Source organism: Nansenia antarctica (genome assembly GCF_963989245.1).
Source record: "Nansenia antarctica genome assembly, chromosome: 6".
NCBI lineage: Eukaryota > Metazoa > Chordata > Actinopteri > Argentiniformes > Microstomatidae > Nansenia > Nansenia antarctica.
Window position 1 is genome coordinate 17,049,199 of NC_137676.1, and position 17,672 is coordinate 17,066,870.

General features: G+C 43.2%; 1 protein-coding gene across 1 annotated transcript; it reads right to left on the reverse strand.

Moving 5' to 3' along the window:
• Positions 1-10,350: 10,350 nt before the first annotated feature.
• On the reverse strand, positions 10,351-17,650 carry LOC308159934 (sodium- and chloride-dependent GABA transporter 1-like; the record flags this gene model as incomplete). The annotated part of the gene is made up of 14 exons (XM_080533763.1): positions 10,351-10,728; positions 11,261-11,428; positions 11,611-11,711; positions 12,067-12,169; positions 12,576-12,707; positions 13,441-13,553; positions 13,721-13,845; positions 14,978-15,081; positions 15,173-15,307; positions 16,015-16,147; positions 16,303-16,412; positions 16,586-16,686; positions 17,017-17,148; positions 17,422-17,650. 14 exons carry the CDS (start codon positions 17,648-17,650, stop codon positions 10,351-10,353), a joined length of 2,064 nt encoding a protein of 687 aa, XP_080389889.1.
• Positions 17,651-17,672: the final 22 nt, after the last annotated feature.

Below are 17,672 nucleotides of genomic sequence, written 5' to 3' on the forward strand. Positions count from 1 at the left end.
TCCTTGTTTGAATGATTGATTATGAAACCCATCTGCTGTGCAATAGCATGGGTTTGCCCTTGCAGATTTTTCCACAAGATAATTAATTGCTCCCAATTACGATGAACAAATGATCAGTCAGTATATTATTTTCTTAGCCAGCAACCATATTTTTCATGTCTCATAAGTTCAGCACCCCCATGTAATCATACACATCTTTTTCTTCCGTAACTACTGACACAGAAGAGGATTTGTATGGTTTGGGCATGGAGCAGTGGATAAATGTTGAACCGCCGAATCACTAAGGGCCGGGGCATTCTCATGTCTCGTTATCAGGCTCGTTAGGGCCCATGTTACAGATGCTTGACTGAGCAGCCTTAATAAGGAAAGTGACCCAATGCCAATATGAGCAGTAATGTTTCTCTTCTCACGTCTTCCATCTTCCCCTATGACTGTCTCTCTCTGTATATATGTGTGTGTGTGTGTGCGTGTGTGTGTGCGTGTGTGTGCGTGCGTGCATCCGTGCGCGTGTGTATGTGTGTGTGTGTGTGTGTGTGTGTGTGTGTGTGTGTGTCTCTCTCTCTCTCTCTGTTTGGCAGTCACACACTCAGCCATGTGTGTGCTGAAGACGTTACATAATGCCCTCCTTTCACTGCACTCCAGATCAAAGGGAACAATCCGGCACAGAAAATTGCTCCCTTCCAGATTCTCCTTCTCCTCCACCAGCACATTGTTTTATCACATTCCAGTATCCTGAGATGTCACACCAGGCTACTGTATATATCTGCTATATCATTCCCCTTCATGTTTGAAAACCAAACAGAACAAAAGGGAAACGATCAGAGGGTTCATGATAGCAAACAGCCAGCCAGGTTAGACTTGATGTGATGGGTTGGTTTGGGGTGGCAATGAAGACAAGATGTCTGCCTGTTACTGAGATGTTCGACCTCTCGTCCTGTATGTACGCTTCACTCATTGATCTGCCTGTATGTAAATGTTCTCGTTATGACCTACTCCAGTCATTGGAAAGGAAGGCGTTATCTGTGGAGATGATAGAGGAGTTACCTTATATGACTCATACTTCCTCAGCTAAATAAACATCTCTGGCATATTTCTTTTTTCTTCCAATAGGGGAATGTGTGGGTGAGCCAAAACAGACTGGTGTTTAATATATTGATGCACAACAAAAGCCTTTTGCCAAGTGCTGCTGCTCTATTTTCTCCTTACTATTTCAACATATTTCTATCATCAGAAAGAGAGAGAGAGAGAGAGAGAGAGCGAGAGAGAGAGAGAGAGAGTGAGGCAGCATCAAACGCTGTCAGGGAGACTGTGTCTGTCCGCAGGCTCGTGAGGATTGAAATAATGAGTGTGTGTCGGGGAATATTACCCACAATGCCAAATGTAGGCAGCAGATTTTTGGGACCAAGGGGCATGGAGGAGGACGCCAGAGGACAAAGAAACAAAACAAAAAAAACAACAACAGGGAGATTTCCACTTGAGTTCATGATTCAGAGGGGGCAGGTCCCCACGAACAGAGAACTATTACTATATGGGAAACATACATTGCCATACGGGGGACAGCATTACACCAATAGAAAACCACTGTGCAGTTAAACCAACGTGTACAATCTACCATGAACCCAGCGGTGGCATATAGTGGCATATATGCCGTATAGTTCCTTGTGCGTTTAGTTGCAAGTTGGGAAGAACTTAAACTGTCCCTACTGTGAGCCTGGCCTGATAAGGGGTAATATTTGATCCCCTCCACAGAACAGTAGTACTGTCTCTTATCGCTCCTAAAAAGCCATGTGAGGGGAGAGTCCGTCCCCAGTAAATGGTCCAGGGGAGCAGAGCGGCAGGTTTATCTCTGGGTCTCAGCCAGGGTGGATGGGCAGGTGATCCGGTAGGGGGGAAGTGGGCAGGGGGGGGGGGGGAGTGGAGAGGAGGGAAAGTATCTTTGAGGACATGGCATGGCTTGCAGCGTTGCATTGTGGGTCACGAGCTGTGCTGCAGCAGCAGTGGCAGCATCAAGTAGGCCGCGGGGGAATGGAAGAGGGCAGGGCTTCAGAGCAGGTTTCCGTGCACAAACCGTTATCACACCTGACAGTGTCTGTTTCAGGATCCACTGGTGCACGCGGCATACGTACGCGACTGGTCAGCTGTAAGGCAGAGTGATAGGGTCTGACGCGTCGAACGCCACATTACGCCCGGCGAGGGAATGTGTTTGACAGCCCATCGGAATTTTACTCTAACCAGAGGCGTGCTTCGACTGTTGAGGAGGGATATATATATATATATATATATACCTACAGCACTGTCAGACCCTGCTTGATGGTATGGACTGTTTGGACAGGGTTTATTGTCATGTGTTCGTCGTTGTGGATAACATTTGGAACAAGAACATTTTTGAGAAGATTCCCAAATGTTAGGACGCAAGTTGATTCCGTTAGCTCAGAGAGGTCAGGGTGCTCCTGGCTTTAGACTGCAAGTGCCTGGGTAGCTCCAGGAGAGGCAGGAGACGGGAGCTGTGCCCTCCCGGGAGAGAGGGCTTTGGCTGGGAAGGCTGCTGTGGTCCTGCCTGGTCCTACTCACCCATCAGTGAGCACGGCACCCTGAGTCTCTCTGACAGATAGGAGGAGAAAGCATGGGCCACATCAGAGCTCTGATTCACTGCAGCCTCCAGTCCAAGCCTGTCCTAAAGGCCCTCAGACCTCTTAATCATTTGTGAGTGTGCATGCGAGTGAGTTTGTCTGTGTGTCCGTGTGTGCTTGCATGAGTGCATGCTTTTCTGTGTATGTGTCTTGTACGTGTGTGAGTGTGTGTGTGTGTGTGTGTCTGTGAGTGTGTGTGTGTGTGTGTATGTGTGTGTGTGTGTGTGTCTGTCTGTGTGTGTGTGTGTGTGTGTGAGTGTGTGTGTGTGTGTGTATGTGTGTGTGTGTGTCTGTGTGTGTGTGTGTGTGTGTGTGTGTGTGTGTGAGCGGGGGAAATAGAGTGAAAGAGAAAGAGGGGGTGTTGCGAGCCTTTCGTTGAGACTGTATGATGTTTAAAATGTGTCTGAGGGAATTAGCTTGTGTATGTGTGTGTGTGTGTGTGTGTGTGTGTGTGTGTGTGTGTCTGTGTGTGTGTCCGTCTGTGTGTGTGTGTGTGTGTGTGTGGGTGTATTCATAGCTGAATCATCAAGAGCTAAATGCCAATCTCATAGCTGTGCTCGGTTCTCAGTGGCCTTTCTAGGTTTTTTTAAAAACATTTTTACAGCTTGCCTGTAGTAGTTTTAAGCTGTGAACGTCCTCTGTGACCTGTTCCTTGACCTCCACCTGATTCTCATCAGTACCCATCTGCAGTGAACTGAGGAGACACAGCCGATGCCCCGCAGGGACGAACAGGAAGTGTGTGCTGGTAAAATCTGATGGAGCTAATTTAGAATGAAGATCTTTACTTTAGCGGTGCCTGGAGCAGATGCCTGGCAACCGTCTGTAGTCTGAGGGGGACAAGAACACACACAAGCATACTGTACACTCACACACACACACACACACACACACACACACACACACACACACACACCTAAACACACACACACACACACACACACCCCTACACTCTCACACACACACACACACACACACACACACACCTAAACACACACCTAAACACACACACATACACAGGTACGATGCGGTATAGAAATGATGGCTAGAGCTTTGGTTTCAAGTCTATCTAAATGTCAGTTCATTCAGGAATAGATTTGCCGTCTCTATGAGTGATTCCACGTCCAATTCAACTGGCAGGAAATTAAGCCGAGCTGACCAACCTTCTGTGGTGGTCATGTTCATGTATATTTGTAACAATGGCCATACATACATTCTAAATCTATAACCCTATTTGAACTATGGATTTAAAAAGAAGAAGAAAAAAAATAAAGACACCCAATGCTAACGTACCGTAGCCCGAACCCCAACAGATCATCAGCAGGCCCTGGGTGACAGTTGGTGCATACAGGAGGAGAGCACCAGAGGAGCGATGAGAGAGCTGGAGCTCTTCCACCCATTAGCGTCCTATTAGGGCACAGGATCATCCAGTGTGCGTGACATCCAGAGAGAGTCTCTTGCTCACCATGTAGAATTGAACCCCCTTGGCAAAGAGTTGACAAGAGCTATTTAGTCCTGTATGTTTGATGGCTCTCAAAATAGTGGGTGGCGGGCAGACATAGAAATAGAAATACTGCCATATTTCTAAATAGAGTATGATAACAGTAGTTAGTACGGTACATCACATACACCTCACACATGCCCCCTCCTGCGGGCGCTTAGTGGCGTAGCACACTAATGCACATGGCGTATCATCGCAAGGTTCCTGGTTCGATTCCGAACCCTCTACATATCTTGCATGTCATCCCTCCTCTCTCTCACCCATCCTTCCTGTCAAATCCTTACTGTCTCTACCCCAAAAAAGCAGAAATGCCCTAAAAATATATTTAAACCCCCCCCCCAAAACAAATACCCACTACTATTTTCACTTTAATGTTCATGGATGGGGAAAATTCTAAATCCAATGATCAATATGCAATGACACAGACAAAGGAAAATCATTACTTAGCAATCCCAGATAAGGCAGGAGTATACAATACAGACTCCCCCCATAGTAATTTCTTGGGCTTTCATGCTCTTCCCTCCCAGGAGATAGCTAGCTAGCCGGCCGGCACCCTGATTCACTCTTGTGTTTCACTTCGCTTGTTTCTACTCTGTGATTTGCATGCGGTGTTTGACCCGAGCGGTAATCCACAGTGACTCTTCAATAAGCCTCTGGCACGTTGGGGAGATGTTATAAACTGTGACAAAAGACAAGATGGGCTAGAACAAACTGAAGGTCACTGGGGACATGCTTCTGATGAGCTAAAATGTCCTCTTTTTTGTGTGTTTAAATTCCCCTCTCTCTCTCTCTCTCTCTCTCTCTCTCTCTCTCTCTCTCTCTCTCTCTCTCTCTCTCTCTCTCTCTCTCTCTCTCTCTCTCACACACACAGAGGCTAATTCTTCTACTTCTAATACTTCTGCAGAGCGCCGTCGCATACCAAGTATCCGACAGGGCTTCAGTTACTACTCAGTCAGGTTTAACGCAGGGAGAACACACATCATTCTAGCGTCGATCACAAATTACAAATGAGTGGGATTACTTATTTTTGGGGGAGAATACGAAATAGTAAATCCTATAGAACCAGGGGAGTGATTCAAACAGTAGTAATATTTGCATTTCTTGGGTAACAACAGTACCTCAAACACAGCAGGTGCATCGTGGGTTTCTGAGGCAATAGCTGCAAGGATGGGTGTGGGGGGAGTGTGGGGGGAGTGTGGGGGAGTGTGGGGGGAGTGTGGGGGGAGTGTGGGGGGAGTGTGGGGGGAGTGTGGGGGGAGTGTGGGGGGAGTGTGGGGGGAGTGTGGGGGGAGTGTGGGGGAGTGTGGGGGGAGTGTGGGGGGAGTGTGGGGGGAGTGTGGGGGGAGTGTGGGGGGGATGTGGGGGGAGTGTGGGGGGAGTGTGGGGGGAGTGTGGGGGGAGTGTGGGGGGGGTGTGGGGGGAGTGTGGGGGGGGTGTGGGGGGAGTGTGGGGGGGGGGTGGGGGGAGTGTGGGGGGAGTGTGGGGGGGATGTGGGGGGAGTGTGGGGGGGGTGTGGGGGGAGTGTGGGGGGGGTGTGGGGGGAGTGTGGGGGGAGTGTGGGGGGTGTGTGGGGGGAGTGTGGGGGGGGTGTGGGGGGAGTGTGGGGGGGGTGTGGGGGGAGTGTGGGGGGAGTGAGGGGGGAATGTAAATCCCAACACTCCTTTTTGAAGGATTTGTATAATTTTCAGAAGTAGGGGGGATTTGTTAGATACATCCGGTGCATATTCTCAAGGTAGATATTATGTGTATGCTGGATGGCTGGGTTACCTCTATGGGCTTTAAGAAGCTGATCCCCTAGTGCTGAGGCAGGTGTTGCCTGTCTGATGCAGCCTGAGGTGAAGCTGGAGAGATTGAATGCTGGATCTGCTGCGTCACCACCAGATCTGATCAAACAGGAAAATCGTTCCCATATTGAAGGCATCCCCCTGATCTCAGAGCTCAGTAGACAACAGTGCTGACTAAAATGCAATACTGGTCCTTTTGCAGGTGCAAAATCAGCTAAGATTTTGAGCACTTCTGGAAAAATTGTATTGGTAAACAAGTTCAGTTCAGCAGGGTTCATATTCAAATGAGAAACGAAGCACGATTAGCATATATGCAGAGAGGCTTTGCACGCTTGACATCTTTCAGCCCCTCTGCTGGAAATAGCCATGCACACAACATCCTCTGATTACATTGATATGTAGATTCATGCATCTGCAAAGATTAGTTATTCATTAATGTATTTGCTTTGAATTCTCGTGTGTGAGGGTACCTCAGACGGAAGTCTAGGGCGAACTGAATGCATCAGGAGAAGAGGAAATAAAGCCCCTAAAAAAACTTTTTTAGGTGAGGTGATTCAAAATGATACAATTCAAAAAGGACATAATATACAAAAACATATATACATTACACAAACATATGTTCTCATAAGTGGAAGTTAAGTTAAGAAAAAAAAAATTTGTTGAAGAATTCGTTTTCTCCTTAGTAAGTCTGTGAGGATTAATCATGGCGGCCTGTGTGAGTTTATAAGCCGTAGTGTTCTGTCATCATCAGAGCATCATGGATCACCAGTTTGCTCCTTCGGTGTCCTCTCCCGCGGCCTCACTCTGAGCACTTTTTAACTTTTAAAAATAGGCTTGCCACCGACAGAGCCCAGGAATGATAAACACCAGACAATATCGCCCGGCCAGCTCATCTTTTCATAGATCCCTGGCTGCATAATATCCTGAGTTGATCAACAAGGGGGGAAAAAAACAAGCTTTTAGGCGTGAAAATGTCAACATGACATATAATTGATGTGACCCATTTAGATGTGTATGTCTGATGGTCTTTCATTAATATTGTTGTAAAAATGCCCTTTCTGATAGATAAGAGTAGACATTAGGGGGAAATGGATTGTCTCAGTCTTTAATGCTTCAATATCTAAAACAAATGATCTACATGAGGCTAAACTATCAGAATAAGCGGCCAATAAAAACAATAATGCTTGATGGGAAATATTTATGTTTTTATCACATAAAAAAAAAAAAAATTTGGAACAGCTTGAAAATGTTGGAAATTGTTGGCCCCGACGTGAGACTAATTGTTCCCTGCTAGATTGCTTCCAACTAATCAAGAGCTTCCTTCTTGTGTCCTCCCCAGCTGTAAACGATGATGTATTGCCTTTGTGGACATAAGACATCAGTTTAGGTTTTCTCAGTGCTGACTGAGGTTTTCATAGGTAAGGATGCTAAATTATACATCTGGGAATAGACAGGCTAGTAAGCCATCCATCAATGGCTGCTTTATATGAGCTGCCATTAGGGGCATTATTCAAACCCTAATATGCTCACAGACATATATTCCAGTCTCTCTCTCTCTCTCTCTCTCTCTCTCTCTCTCTCTCTCTCTCTCTCTCTCTCTCTCTCTCTCTCTCTCTCTCTCTCTCTCTTTCTTTCTTTCTTTCTCTTGCTCTCTCACACGCAAACACACACACACACACACACACACACACGCACACACACACAGTTTGCCACGAGCTACTAGAGGGGACATCTCATTCTTTCATCTGAGTGCGAGTCATTGTTGTGGTGTCAGCTGGTGCCGTCTCTTTTATCGCACTGGAAGCTAATAGAAGCAGCAACTGCAGGAGGTGGGGGAGAAGATGCAGGCCTGCACATGCAAACACACACACACACACACACACACACACACACACACACGCAGCCGTAAGAGGTTGGGGAGATGAGGCGAGCCAGGCCCCGGGGCCAGAGCTTGTTTTGTGGTGATGTTTTTCTAGCCTGCTGTGGCCTCACTATATCAGCCTGTCTTCCTGAAATTCACTATACCACAAGGGACGGTGTAGACATCTTCCTCTCATTCTCTTTTCAGGGTTTTCTAAAGTCATCCTATTAATTTTAGATGTTTGTATTTAGTTGATATATATAGTACACTTTGGCCACTGTGCGTTGTGAAAATGTGGCTGCTGTTCACTGTGACAATGTCGCATAAGAGGAGTCTGTCATTCCCCCTCCAATAATCAGTGCCTGAGTTGAGCCGGTCCAGAGCACTGCCAACAATACTGAACAAAGGATTCTTTACATTTCATTTCATTTCTAGTCCCCCACCTGGCCCTATACAACTCTGTGGCATACAAATACCGTCCATATCCTTCTTTATCCTTTTCTGTTATTCATGTATTTCCAGAAATAATCCAAGTGTATTCTTTTCTAGATAGCACATTTTCTTAAATGTACATCTATCCATTAGAAATATTAAATGAAACAAGAGGTTTTTCTCAGGGATGCAAAACAATAGCCAATTACTGCAAAATTGGATACAGAACATTTTTTCTATTTTTGTTTGTACTGGAATGGTGACCTAAATTCATTCACAAGAACAAATGCTAAAGTATAGCTAACATTACATTATGTTTGATTGCAGTAATTAACTATGCAGGACAGTAATTAATATTTTCTATAATTCTTTATTTTTTCAGCTGTTTTTCTGACAATCGTGCTTTATCATATGACACCATTTAAATACATATCATGTTAATATTATTAGTTGTACATTAGGCAGTGAGACAGTTAAAAATATACAAAACAATATATTTTTTTTACTAGACATAGTTTCTATTTTTAATATAATCATCAATATCTTCATTGTCATCATCATTTCGTATATTTCTGTAAGATATGTGCTTTAGTTTCTGTGATCAAAATATTATTGCAGAAAACAGCAACTCCTTTAGAATTTTTTCAACATTTAGACAATAACTTCCAATGTATTACAGACATTCACAGTTACATGTTTTACACAGTACAGTTTTACAACAAAGTTCCAGAAAAAACTGTGATAGAGTAACTTTATACAAAATTCACAGGACATGAACTGTAGCCATTTCACATTTTCACTTAGTTGTTTTGCTTTTCAAAGTAAACATGTTTCATTCGACCAGATGCTTTTCACTGTAGCTGCCATAGAAGCAAACTAGCATTGTCCTAACACGCCATGGTAGAAGTCTGTGGAAATTAAAGCTTTGTGCTTTTCACTAGTAAAGCAAAGACAACGAAAAGAGAAAGAGAAACAAACCACTCTCCTACTGGCCTGCACCTATACATCTACATATGTATTGCTGAATACATATTGATCAAAGTATAATTGATCATTACACATAAAGTAAAATAAATGACTATTTTTAAACACAGAGTTGGTCCAATATTGTTTGCTAGCGTACAAAGCGATTTTCTGGAGATCTGCCCAGTCATGAAAACAGACTATGGCTTTGCCTAAATTGGTTGATAATTGGCTTAAGGCCTTCTCTGTTCTTGTTTTTAGTACTGTCAGGAGACATTTTGGAATTTTTCACTGATGTTCCTGAGGAAAGCATGCAAAAAGTAAACAGGATTGACTGTCAGCGGTAAGGGAAAGTCAATGTTTGTAAATCACCTTTTCTAACCCTGTGCTTTTGTATTTTTGGACCTTTTTTTGTACCCTGTGCTTCGCAAACCGAACGTTACATGGCATAGATAGTTTTTGCTTTCGTCTGCCTACGATTTTGGTCCTCGGTCACAACACTTATAGTAAAAAACATCCTAAAAATAATTCTAAAAATGTTTCAATCACATAAAAGTTTTTTTTTTTTTTTACTCAAAAAAGGAAGGTAAAATAACAGTCTCTCTCACACACAAAATCGTTTGCAACAAGATACTGGATAACTCCAGGGCTCATAGAACTAAAACTTCTTATTGGCATTGTGCTTCATCAGCGTTCCCCCATCGCAGTGCGGCTTGTAAAGAGCCTCACAGAGTGCAAAGTTTGGACAAGTGATGAAAGTGTGAGGCTGAGTAAACTACCACAAACATTTGACTCTGTCCCTTGCACTCTTTGCTTCACTTCTTCATCTCTATTATATTCACACTGCATTTACTTGGTTCATGAATATATTCAACAAATTACTATTCTATTTTCAATGATTTTTTCTTTTCTCACAGTATTACACAGTATGTTTACATTTTTTTTACTCAGATCACGGTAGTTTTGCGAACACTAACAGTCTTTGATTTTTGTATTTGTAAATGCATACCAATAATAAGACATTACTGGGTTGGTTTTACAAATGCAGATAAAATTAAACATGATTCTAAAATCCGGTTTGATCACATATTGCCCCTGGAGGTAGGTGAATCAATTAAAATATTGGAAGTCCTTTGTAATGTTCTCCTTGAACTACACTCTCCACAAGGGTTTCTGCCATGTCTAGACATTGGCCTCAACGTTGGTCAGGTTGGTTGGGCTTGCTGGGTTGGGTACAATAACGGGCTCCGTTGGGCTGAGTGGGTTGGGGGGGTTGGTTGGGTTGGTGGGGCTGGTTGGGTTGGTGGGGCTGGTCGGACTGGTTGGGTTCACTGGGCTAGCTGCAGTGGGTGAGATGGCTGGAGGAGCTGGGTTGGCCGGGGCGGCAGGGCTAGTCGGGTTGGCAGGGCTGGTTGGGTTAGACGGGCTAGCTGGGTTGGCAGGGCTGTCTGGGTTAGTGGGGCTAGCTAGGTTGGCTGTGTTGGTCTCCACCTGCTGCTCAGGTCCGTTCTCTTGGGGCCGCCGGATCACGGCTGGAGGCTTGAACATTATCCGAAGTCGCTGTGGAAGATTCACAACAACAAAAAATCATTAAGCAACTAAGCAGTGTGTGTCACCAATATGCCCACAGAAATGATCTGTTCTTCACTCATCACTTGCGTACAGATTTAATCCCGGCAATTTATACTGAAACGTCAACTGAATGACAAAGGTAAATGTGACAGCAGCCGGTGAAAGAGGGAACAAGTCAGCAACCAATCAAAATGTTCAGACTTTTACTCAGAAAATGTTAAATAAATGTCAACGTTGGAAATCAATGACACATTCGCTAGTCAAGCCAAAATACTGCAATGCAATGGATTCGGTGAGTAATCCACCCTACTAACTGGGTAGTAGTGGGGATTACTCACCAAATCCATTACACTGCAATATTTGCTTGACTAGCGGGTGTGTCATTGATTTTCAACAACGTTGAGGTCAAAAAGTCTGAACATTTGGTCGGTTGCCAACTTGTTCTTGTTCTTTGGCCCTTAAACTAGGAGAAGAACAAGCCACACTGATCACTTGGAAGTCACTACAAAGGTCATTTTACCTCTTTGTAGTTGCCCTTTAGGCCAAGGAACATGTAGACCATGTAGCCTGGGATAAGGATCATAGAGGACAGGGCCATGAGCCAGCCTACTCCCTGGCCCCAAGCTGGAAACACGTAGCTGTTCAAGGTGAGGGGAACCATTGAGATGGCACTGAAGAGGAACACCCCCTGTAGGAGACATGGGACAGTCATGGGCCAGTCAATCAATCCTGACACCACTGCTTTCAGGCATGTTTGTCTCAGTCTGAATTGCCTGAGGCGAGTTATATTGACGTCATTTGTTGTTTTAATTTTTCCATGTCATGGTAATGGATGGGATGGCTGGATGGGATGCGTTTGTTTGTACTTACGGCTACGATGAGAGGGGTGAACACAACCCAGCAGAGTTTAAACCATAAACAGGGTTTGTAGCCAATCATTTCTTCAATGTTCTCGCAGAACTTGTTCACACCTGCGAAACAAAATGAATCCAGGATCAAAATATTAATATTTAATTAATTCCAATTTAGCGCTTGTCTGCCATGCATTCTGATGAGCAAGGTGAGGTACAACACTTGAGGGCAAACAGCATTTGAAGCTGCCCTATTCTCTTTGCACAGGTGTGAGGTTATTCCATCATTGAACCTTGGTAGTTACCTAGATCTTTTAGTTATTTTATTTTTCAATTGGGTAACATCTTGTCTTAGTTTCCCATACATCACAGATGCAATATGTGTCAATCATTTTGTCAAACTGTTGTTTTTTCTTTTCGGTACATACTGTATACAGCAATAAGTAGCTACCGTACATGGTGTGCTGATACTAACCATAGAACCAGGATATGGATATGCACTCAAAGAAGACCAGGAAAAGCAGACACATCCCACTGGCTGAGTAATAGTCAAAGAGCTTGAACACATAGAGGCCACCCTAATAACAGAAAAGAGAGGCTGACCTGTCACACAAAGAGCCAATAAAGCATATATCAGCAGCACTTTCATTTACAATATATTTACCAGATAAATATGTAGTGACAAGGGGTAGTTAAATGGTACCTGGTAGTGATCCCAAAGACACAAATAAGTAGTTCATAGGTTATTATTAAGTCATTTCCCCCAGGTAATTATTAATTAATTAATTAATTAATTAATTTATTTATTCATTAATTCATTAATGTGCAACACAGATAACATTATGGTCTCAACCGAATCCAAAAAGAGAGTCCTCTTCTAAATGCATACGTTTGATCTCTGTTGTGAGATCTGTTCTTAGACATTCTAACATAAATATGCAATAGAGAGGTAACAAAGATCTGGCAGGCTGAGCAGTTTGGTACCTGTGTGATGTTGGACAAGCCGATCAGATAGGACACGAAGCAGACAGCTGCAATGAAGAGCTCTCGCCTGCCCCTCAGCACCCTGGGAAACTCATCCACCAGAGCCGTGATGAAGCCCTCCACAGTGCAGAACTGGTGGACAAAATGGGGGACATTCAGGTGTGATGGGGAAATATTGACTGCATATTACTATGTAAGGCAATAGTAATGATATGTGTTTCTGTGGGGTAGATTAAAGGCTTGCTGCTGTACAGGGTTTAATTGGCCAAGCAATTAATAGAAAAGAACATGATAATATTGTTAAATGACCAAAGAAATGGAGCAGTCATTATTTGATGTCAATATCTGCAAATTTCAAGAAGCAGCAATTTTCTGTAAGCTACTTATATACTAGAATCCTCATATCGGACTCCATCTTGGTAATAACTACAATGTTTGCAAACAGTCATTTCAAATTAAAGGTCAGTCGCAAAAAAGATCATAATAAGCCATGTGACCTTAGGTTGACATTTGAGAAACAGTTCGAGCAAGGTCTAGTAATAATGATAATGTTGTACCAAGGGGTGGGGTGGGTAGTGGTGGTGGGGGGTGCAGCTGCATTTAGTGTGGTGTTTCTGAACTCACTGACCTTACACTAGCCCAAATATCATACACCAGCTGAAAGCATGGGAACAATGAACCCGAGGGCAGATCGGGGTGATATGGTTGCATTAAAACGGCTTGACAGCATAAGTCAAAGCTCAGCTATATCTGTCCACTGGGAGCAAATTGCACACTTATCATGCAGAGAGGGAGCATAGGAAAGGCTGTGTGATATGCATCTTCGAGGTCAGACCCTGAGTAGAACATTTCAAATAGCCTTTACCTGACTGTCAATCCCCAGCATAAGCAACATAGAGAAGAACAGAATGGCCCAGAGTGGAGATATGGGCAACTGCGTCACAGCCTCCGGGTAGGCCAGGAAAGCCAAGCCTGGACCTGCATGTCAAAAAAGAACAATTCTTAGTGTGGAAGTACGACTAGACGAGGTATAATTCCAATCAGAGGAGGTTTACAATGCTGTGAGCAGCAGCAGTCCAGAAGAAACGTGTTTTTTCAGGAACGTCACTTTTTTGTGTGTGATTTACAGGGGAGCATCGAGTTACCTGAAGCTGCTACGTCTGCGATAGGCCTCTTTGTCACGTTGGCCATGAAGCCAACGATAGAGAAGATGACAAAGCCAGCAAACATGCTGGTGAAGGAGTTGATGCAGCACACAATGATCGAGTCTCTGGAGAGAGGAAACATGAGAAAGTACTGTTGTCAGAGCAGAGCTTGATTTCTCATTTCTCCTGTATCATATGTTCTTAACAAAGACCTCCTCAGAAGGGAGAAAGAGAGAGCTTGTTTTGATAATGCTGAGAGGAAAACCGTTCCCTGCAAATTTCCACTATGGAACAAATTTCCAGTAGGGAACATAATTAATTTTTTACACAAAAAGGTTCAAATTGATTTTAAATAATGTGATGTAAAATGTCTACTAGATACAAAGTCCCTGTTTACAAAAGAGTTTGCCGAAAAAAACAGTTCTTTACAAAGCTAATTGTATGATACAAAGCTTGGCCTATAGCTAGACCTTACTGTGCTTCTAATAAACAACATGCAAATTAAAATTAATGCATGTTGAGGCTTTGTGATTATGTAACCAATGAGTAATTTGTGTGACCCAGAACCATGGATGAGCCATAGAGGCAGAGGTTTTGGGATTGTAGTCTTATTTGTCTTTCTGGATATACATTTACATTTATATTGTTGGCATTTAGCAGACGCCTTTATCCAAAGTGACTTACAACAAATACATTTGTCCAAGTAAATCAGTCATCGCAAGAAAAAGATCTGGGTGGCTGCTCTGGCCAGGGGCCATTGGCAGTCATAATGCTAGAAGAAGGAAGAATTAAGTTTGTGTTTTCTTTTTTTCCCCCCTTTCTTTTTAATATACAGTAGAGAAACCGGACAGGGGTGTATAGGGGATGAGAGGTGTCATGCTACTACAGGCAGACCCAAAGCCATGTATTCTGTTTAAACTGGTCATAACATCAGTTTGGTTTGGAGTATTGATTGTAAGTCGCTTTGGAATAAGGCGTCTGCTAAATGCCAAAAATGTAAATGTAAATGTCATAACGGTCAATAAATTGGTCATAACGGTCAGTAAAACTGCATTGATTATGAAATTGTCAAATGCATCTCGGCCTCTCACTGTAAATAGCCTTTAATAAGGCCCTCTAACAGTACTATTTCAGTGATCAGAAACACAACCTATTTTGAATGGGTTAAACACAGCTGCCTCTTCAGTTGAATGATCTTTTTTTACATGATCGTTTTCTGATATCTTTCCATTCAGTAGCACAGTGATAATGATTTACCTGTAAACATTATTATGGAAAGTGTTATAGCTGCCAAGAGCTATCAGTGACCCAAGTCCCAATCCGTAAGAGAAAAAGATCTGGGTGGCTGCATCCAGCCATACCTGAAAAAGGGAGACAACCATTTAGCCATTTGACCATTTAGCTATTTATAGTGATTTATAAGGTTTATCTTATAGAACAAGATAACATCACCTCAGATTCTTTGAGTTTTTGAAAGTCAGGGGTGATATAGAACAGAATTCCCTCTTTCGCTCCAGGTAGTGTTACCCCACGACAGAACAGAATGAACAGCATGAAATAGGGGTACGTAGCCGAGAAGTAAACCACCTAGAAAACAATAGTCAATGAGTCATTATCAGCAAGGATGTTATTTTATACATTGGTACTGTGGGTGCAGAGGAGCTACAGTATATACCATTGAATTCAGACATTTGCAATTCAATTACTCAGACAAAGAACCATTTCATGAGAGAATAGAATCATGCTGGCTTTCTCTGCCTTGAATTTCGCACAGAGAAACAGAAAAGAAAAGAAAAGAAATGAACAGAAATCCAGTCAGAAAATTCATTTAAGCTTCAATTTGATTCAACGCCATCTCGCTATGCTTTTATTACACCCCGTATGAGATTTGTGAGCGAAAAACGCAGGGGGTGGGGCGTTTTGCAACCACAACAAATTTTATTTGCCATGGTCACATGACACATTAGATTTTTCGAAATGTAACAGGGAGGAAAATTGCTCAAACTGAGGCGAGAGGACAAAACCAGATTTCACAGGGGTGGCTTGCTCCTCCTCATATCATTAATCCACATCTTGTATACATACTGTACCAGGAGAATTGGAATTATAGAGAAGGCACCATGAGCCTGAATACGATTACTGAGCATAAGTGTTTGATGTCCCTCCTCTCATTCTAAAATCAATCTGGACAATACTCACTGCAATCTAAATGATTGATGAGGTGATATGAGAATGATTAATATTGCATATCTGTCACACGGTGGACCTCAATGCAAGAGAAACCCATCTCTTACCTTTCCTGTCCAGCTCACCCCTTTCCAGATACAGAAGTACACGAGGACCCAAGCGATGGCCAATGTTATTGCCAGTGGCATTCGGATCTGGCCTGGTTTTTCCAAGCCATCGGTCATTTGATGCATGTTACGCCTGTAAGGTTAGAGCGAGCAACAATAAGACTATTATACACACATGGAGAATGCTGTGCAGCAAAGGGGCTTGCCTTTGTGTATCCGAAGGAGGCATGCAGGCTACTGTTTGTTCGAGCTGTTTTGAAAAGCAAAAGAAAGCAGGCAATATCTTACTCCCAAAACTCCAACACTGAACTGGTAAGATTGGTGCTATCTACAATGCTGTAGTTGGAGTAACATTTGTCTGTGTTCCATGAATTGTCACATGAACTCCAAGGAAGATCCTGAAAAACAGAGGGAGAATGTATGTATGTAATGTTTTTTTCTTGATACACTGGGAGATACTGACACGACATCAACAAACACGTTCCATTCCTCAGACAGCAGAAAGCAAAGCTTGAACAGGTGTTGGTTTCATCCCCATGTGAATTGTATGAGTTAACAGTACAATACTTACAAAGGTGAAGGAGTTGTACAGGTAGTATATGGCCCAGGAAATGATGACAATGTAGTATATGTTAAGCCAGAAGGACAGGACAGCTGCTGCCAGGCCAACACCTATCATTGAAATGGATCAGATTTGTTTATCCTTATATTCCCCAGAATATTCAAACTATCAAATAAAATGGGAGAGAGAATTACATATAGAGCATAAAGCTTTGTAATGTTGTGTCTGATGATCATCATTGCCACAATAACCACATACAATAAAGCTCTGATGTACTATAGGGGTCATGCCACATCATGAATATTGATGCTTTAAAACATGCATATTTTTTTTTTTGGGGGGGGGGGGGGGGGCATTTGATTTCAGATTTTCACATTGACACCTTTATATATTGTATAACACAAAAACAGCATTGCATGAGCAGGCCCTAATGGATATACCTTTGAACACGGGAGCCAGTTTCCATACTCCAAGCCCGCCAATTGACGTGTACTGACCAAGAGACGTTTCCAGCAGAAACAAGGGGACCCCAGCGAATATGAGGGTCAAGAAATAGGGAATCAAGAAGGCTCCTGGATGGACAAAAGTAGATCAAATGAAACAGCCTTTATGACAGTTTAAAACGGCACATATGCAATCTGAACGTTACTCACAACCCGCAGTCGACGCTAATTGGAATCACTTTAAATTAGGTTATTAATGTGCCTGTCTACGTTCTTACACAAGGGACACTGTGGTAGCCTATTCACTCTCTTCATTTCCCACAATAATTAAGCGCTCGAAATAGTCAAAGCGCACACTGAAGAGTTGAATAATCGTATATTACTTTTTTAAACATTGTTTACCTCCACCGTTTTTCCCACAGAGATATGGAAATCTCCATACGTTGCCCAGTCCAATTGCATAACCTACACACGACAGGAGGAAATCAAATTTCCCTCCCCATGTTTCTCTTTCGGGAAGATCCTTTTTGCTCTTTTCGGCTTTCACGTCCAACGACTTGGGTTTGTCATTAATTGCCACTTCGTTGAGTTCCGTTACTTGTCCGTCCGTTTTGGTGCCGTTCGTCGCCATGTCTCTGGATTTGGCAGAGGTC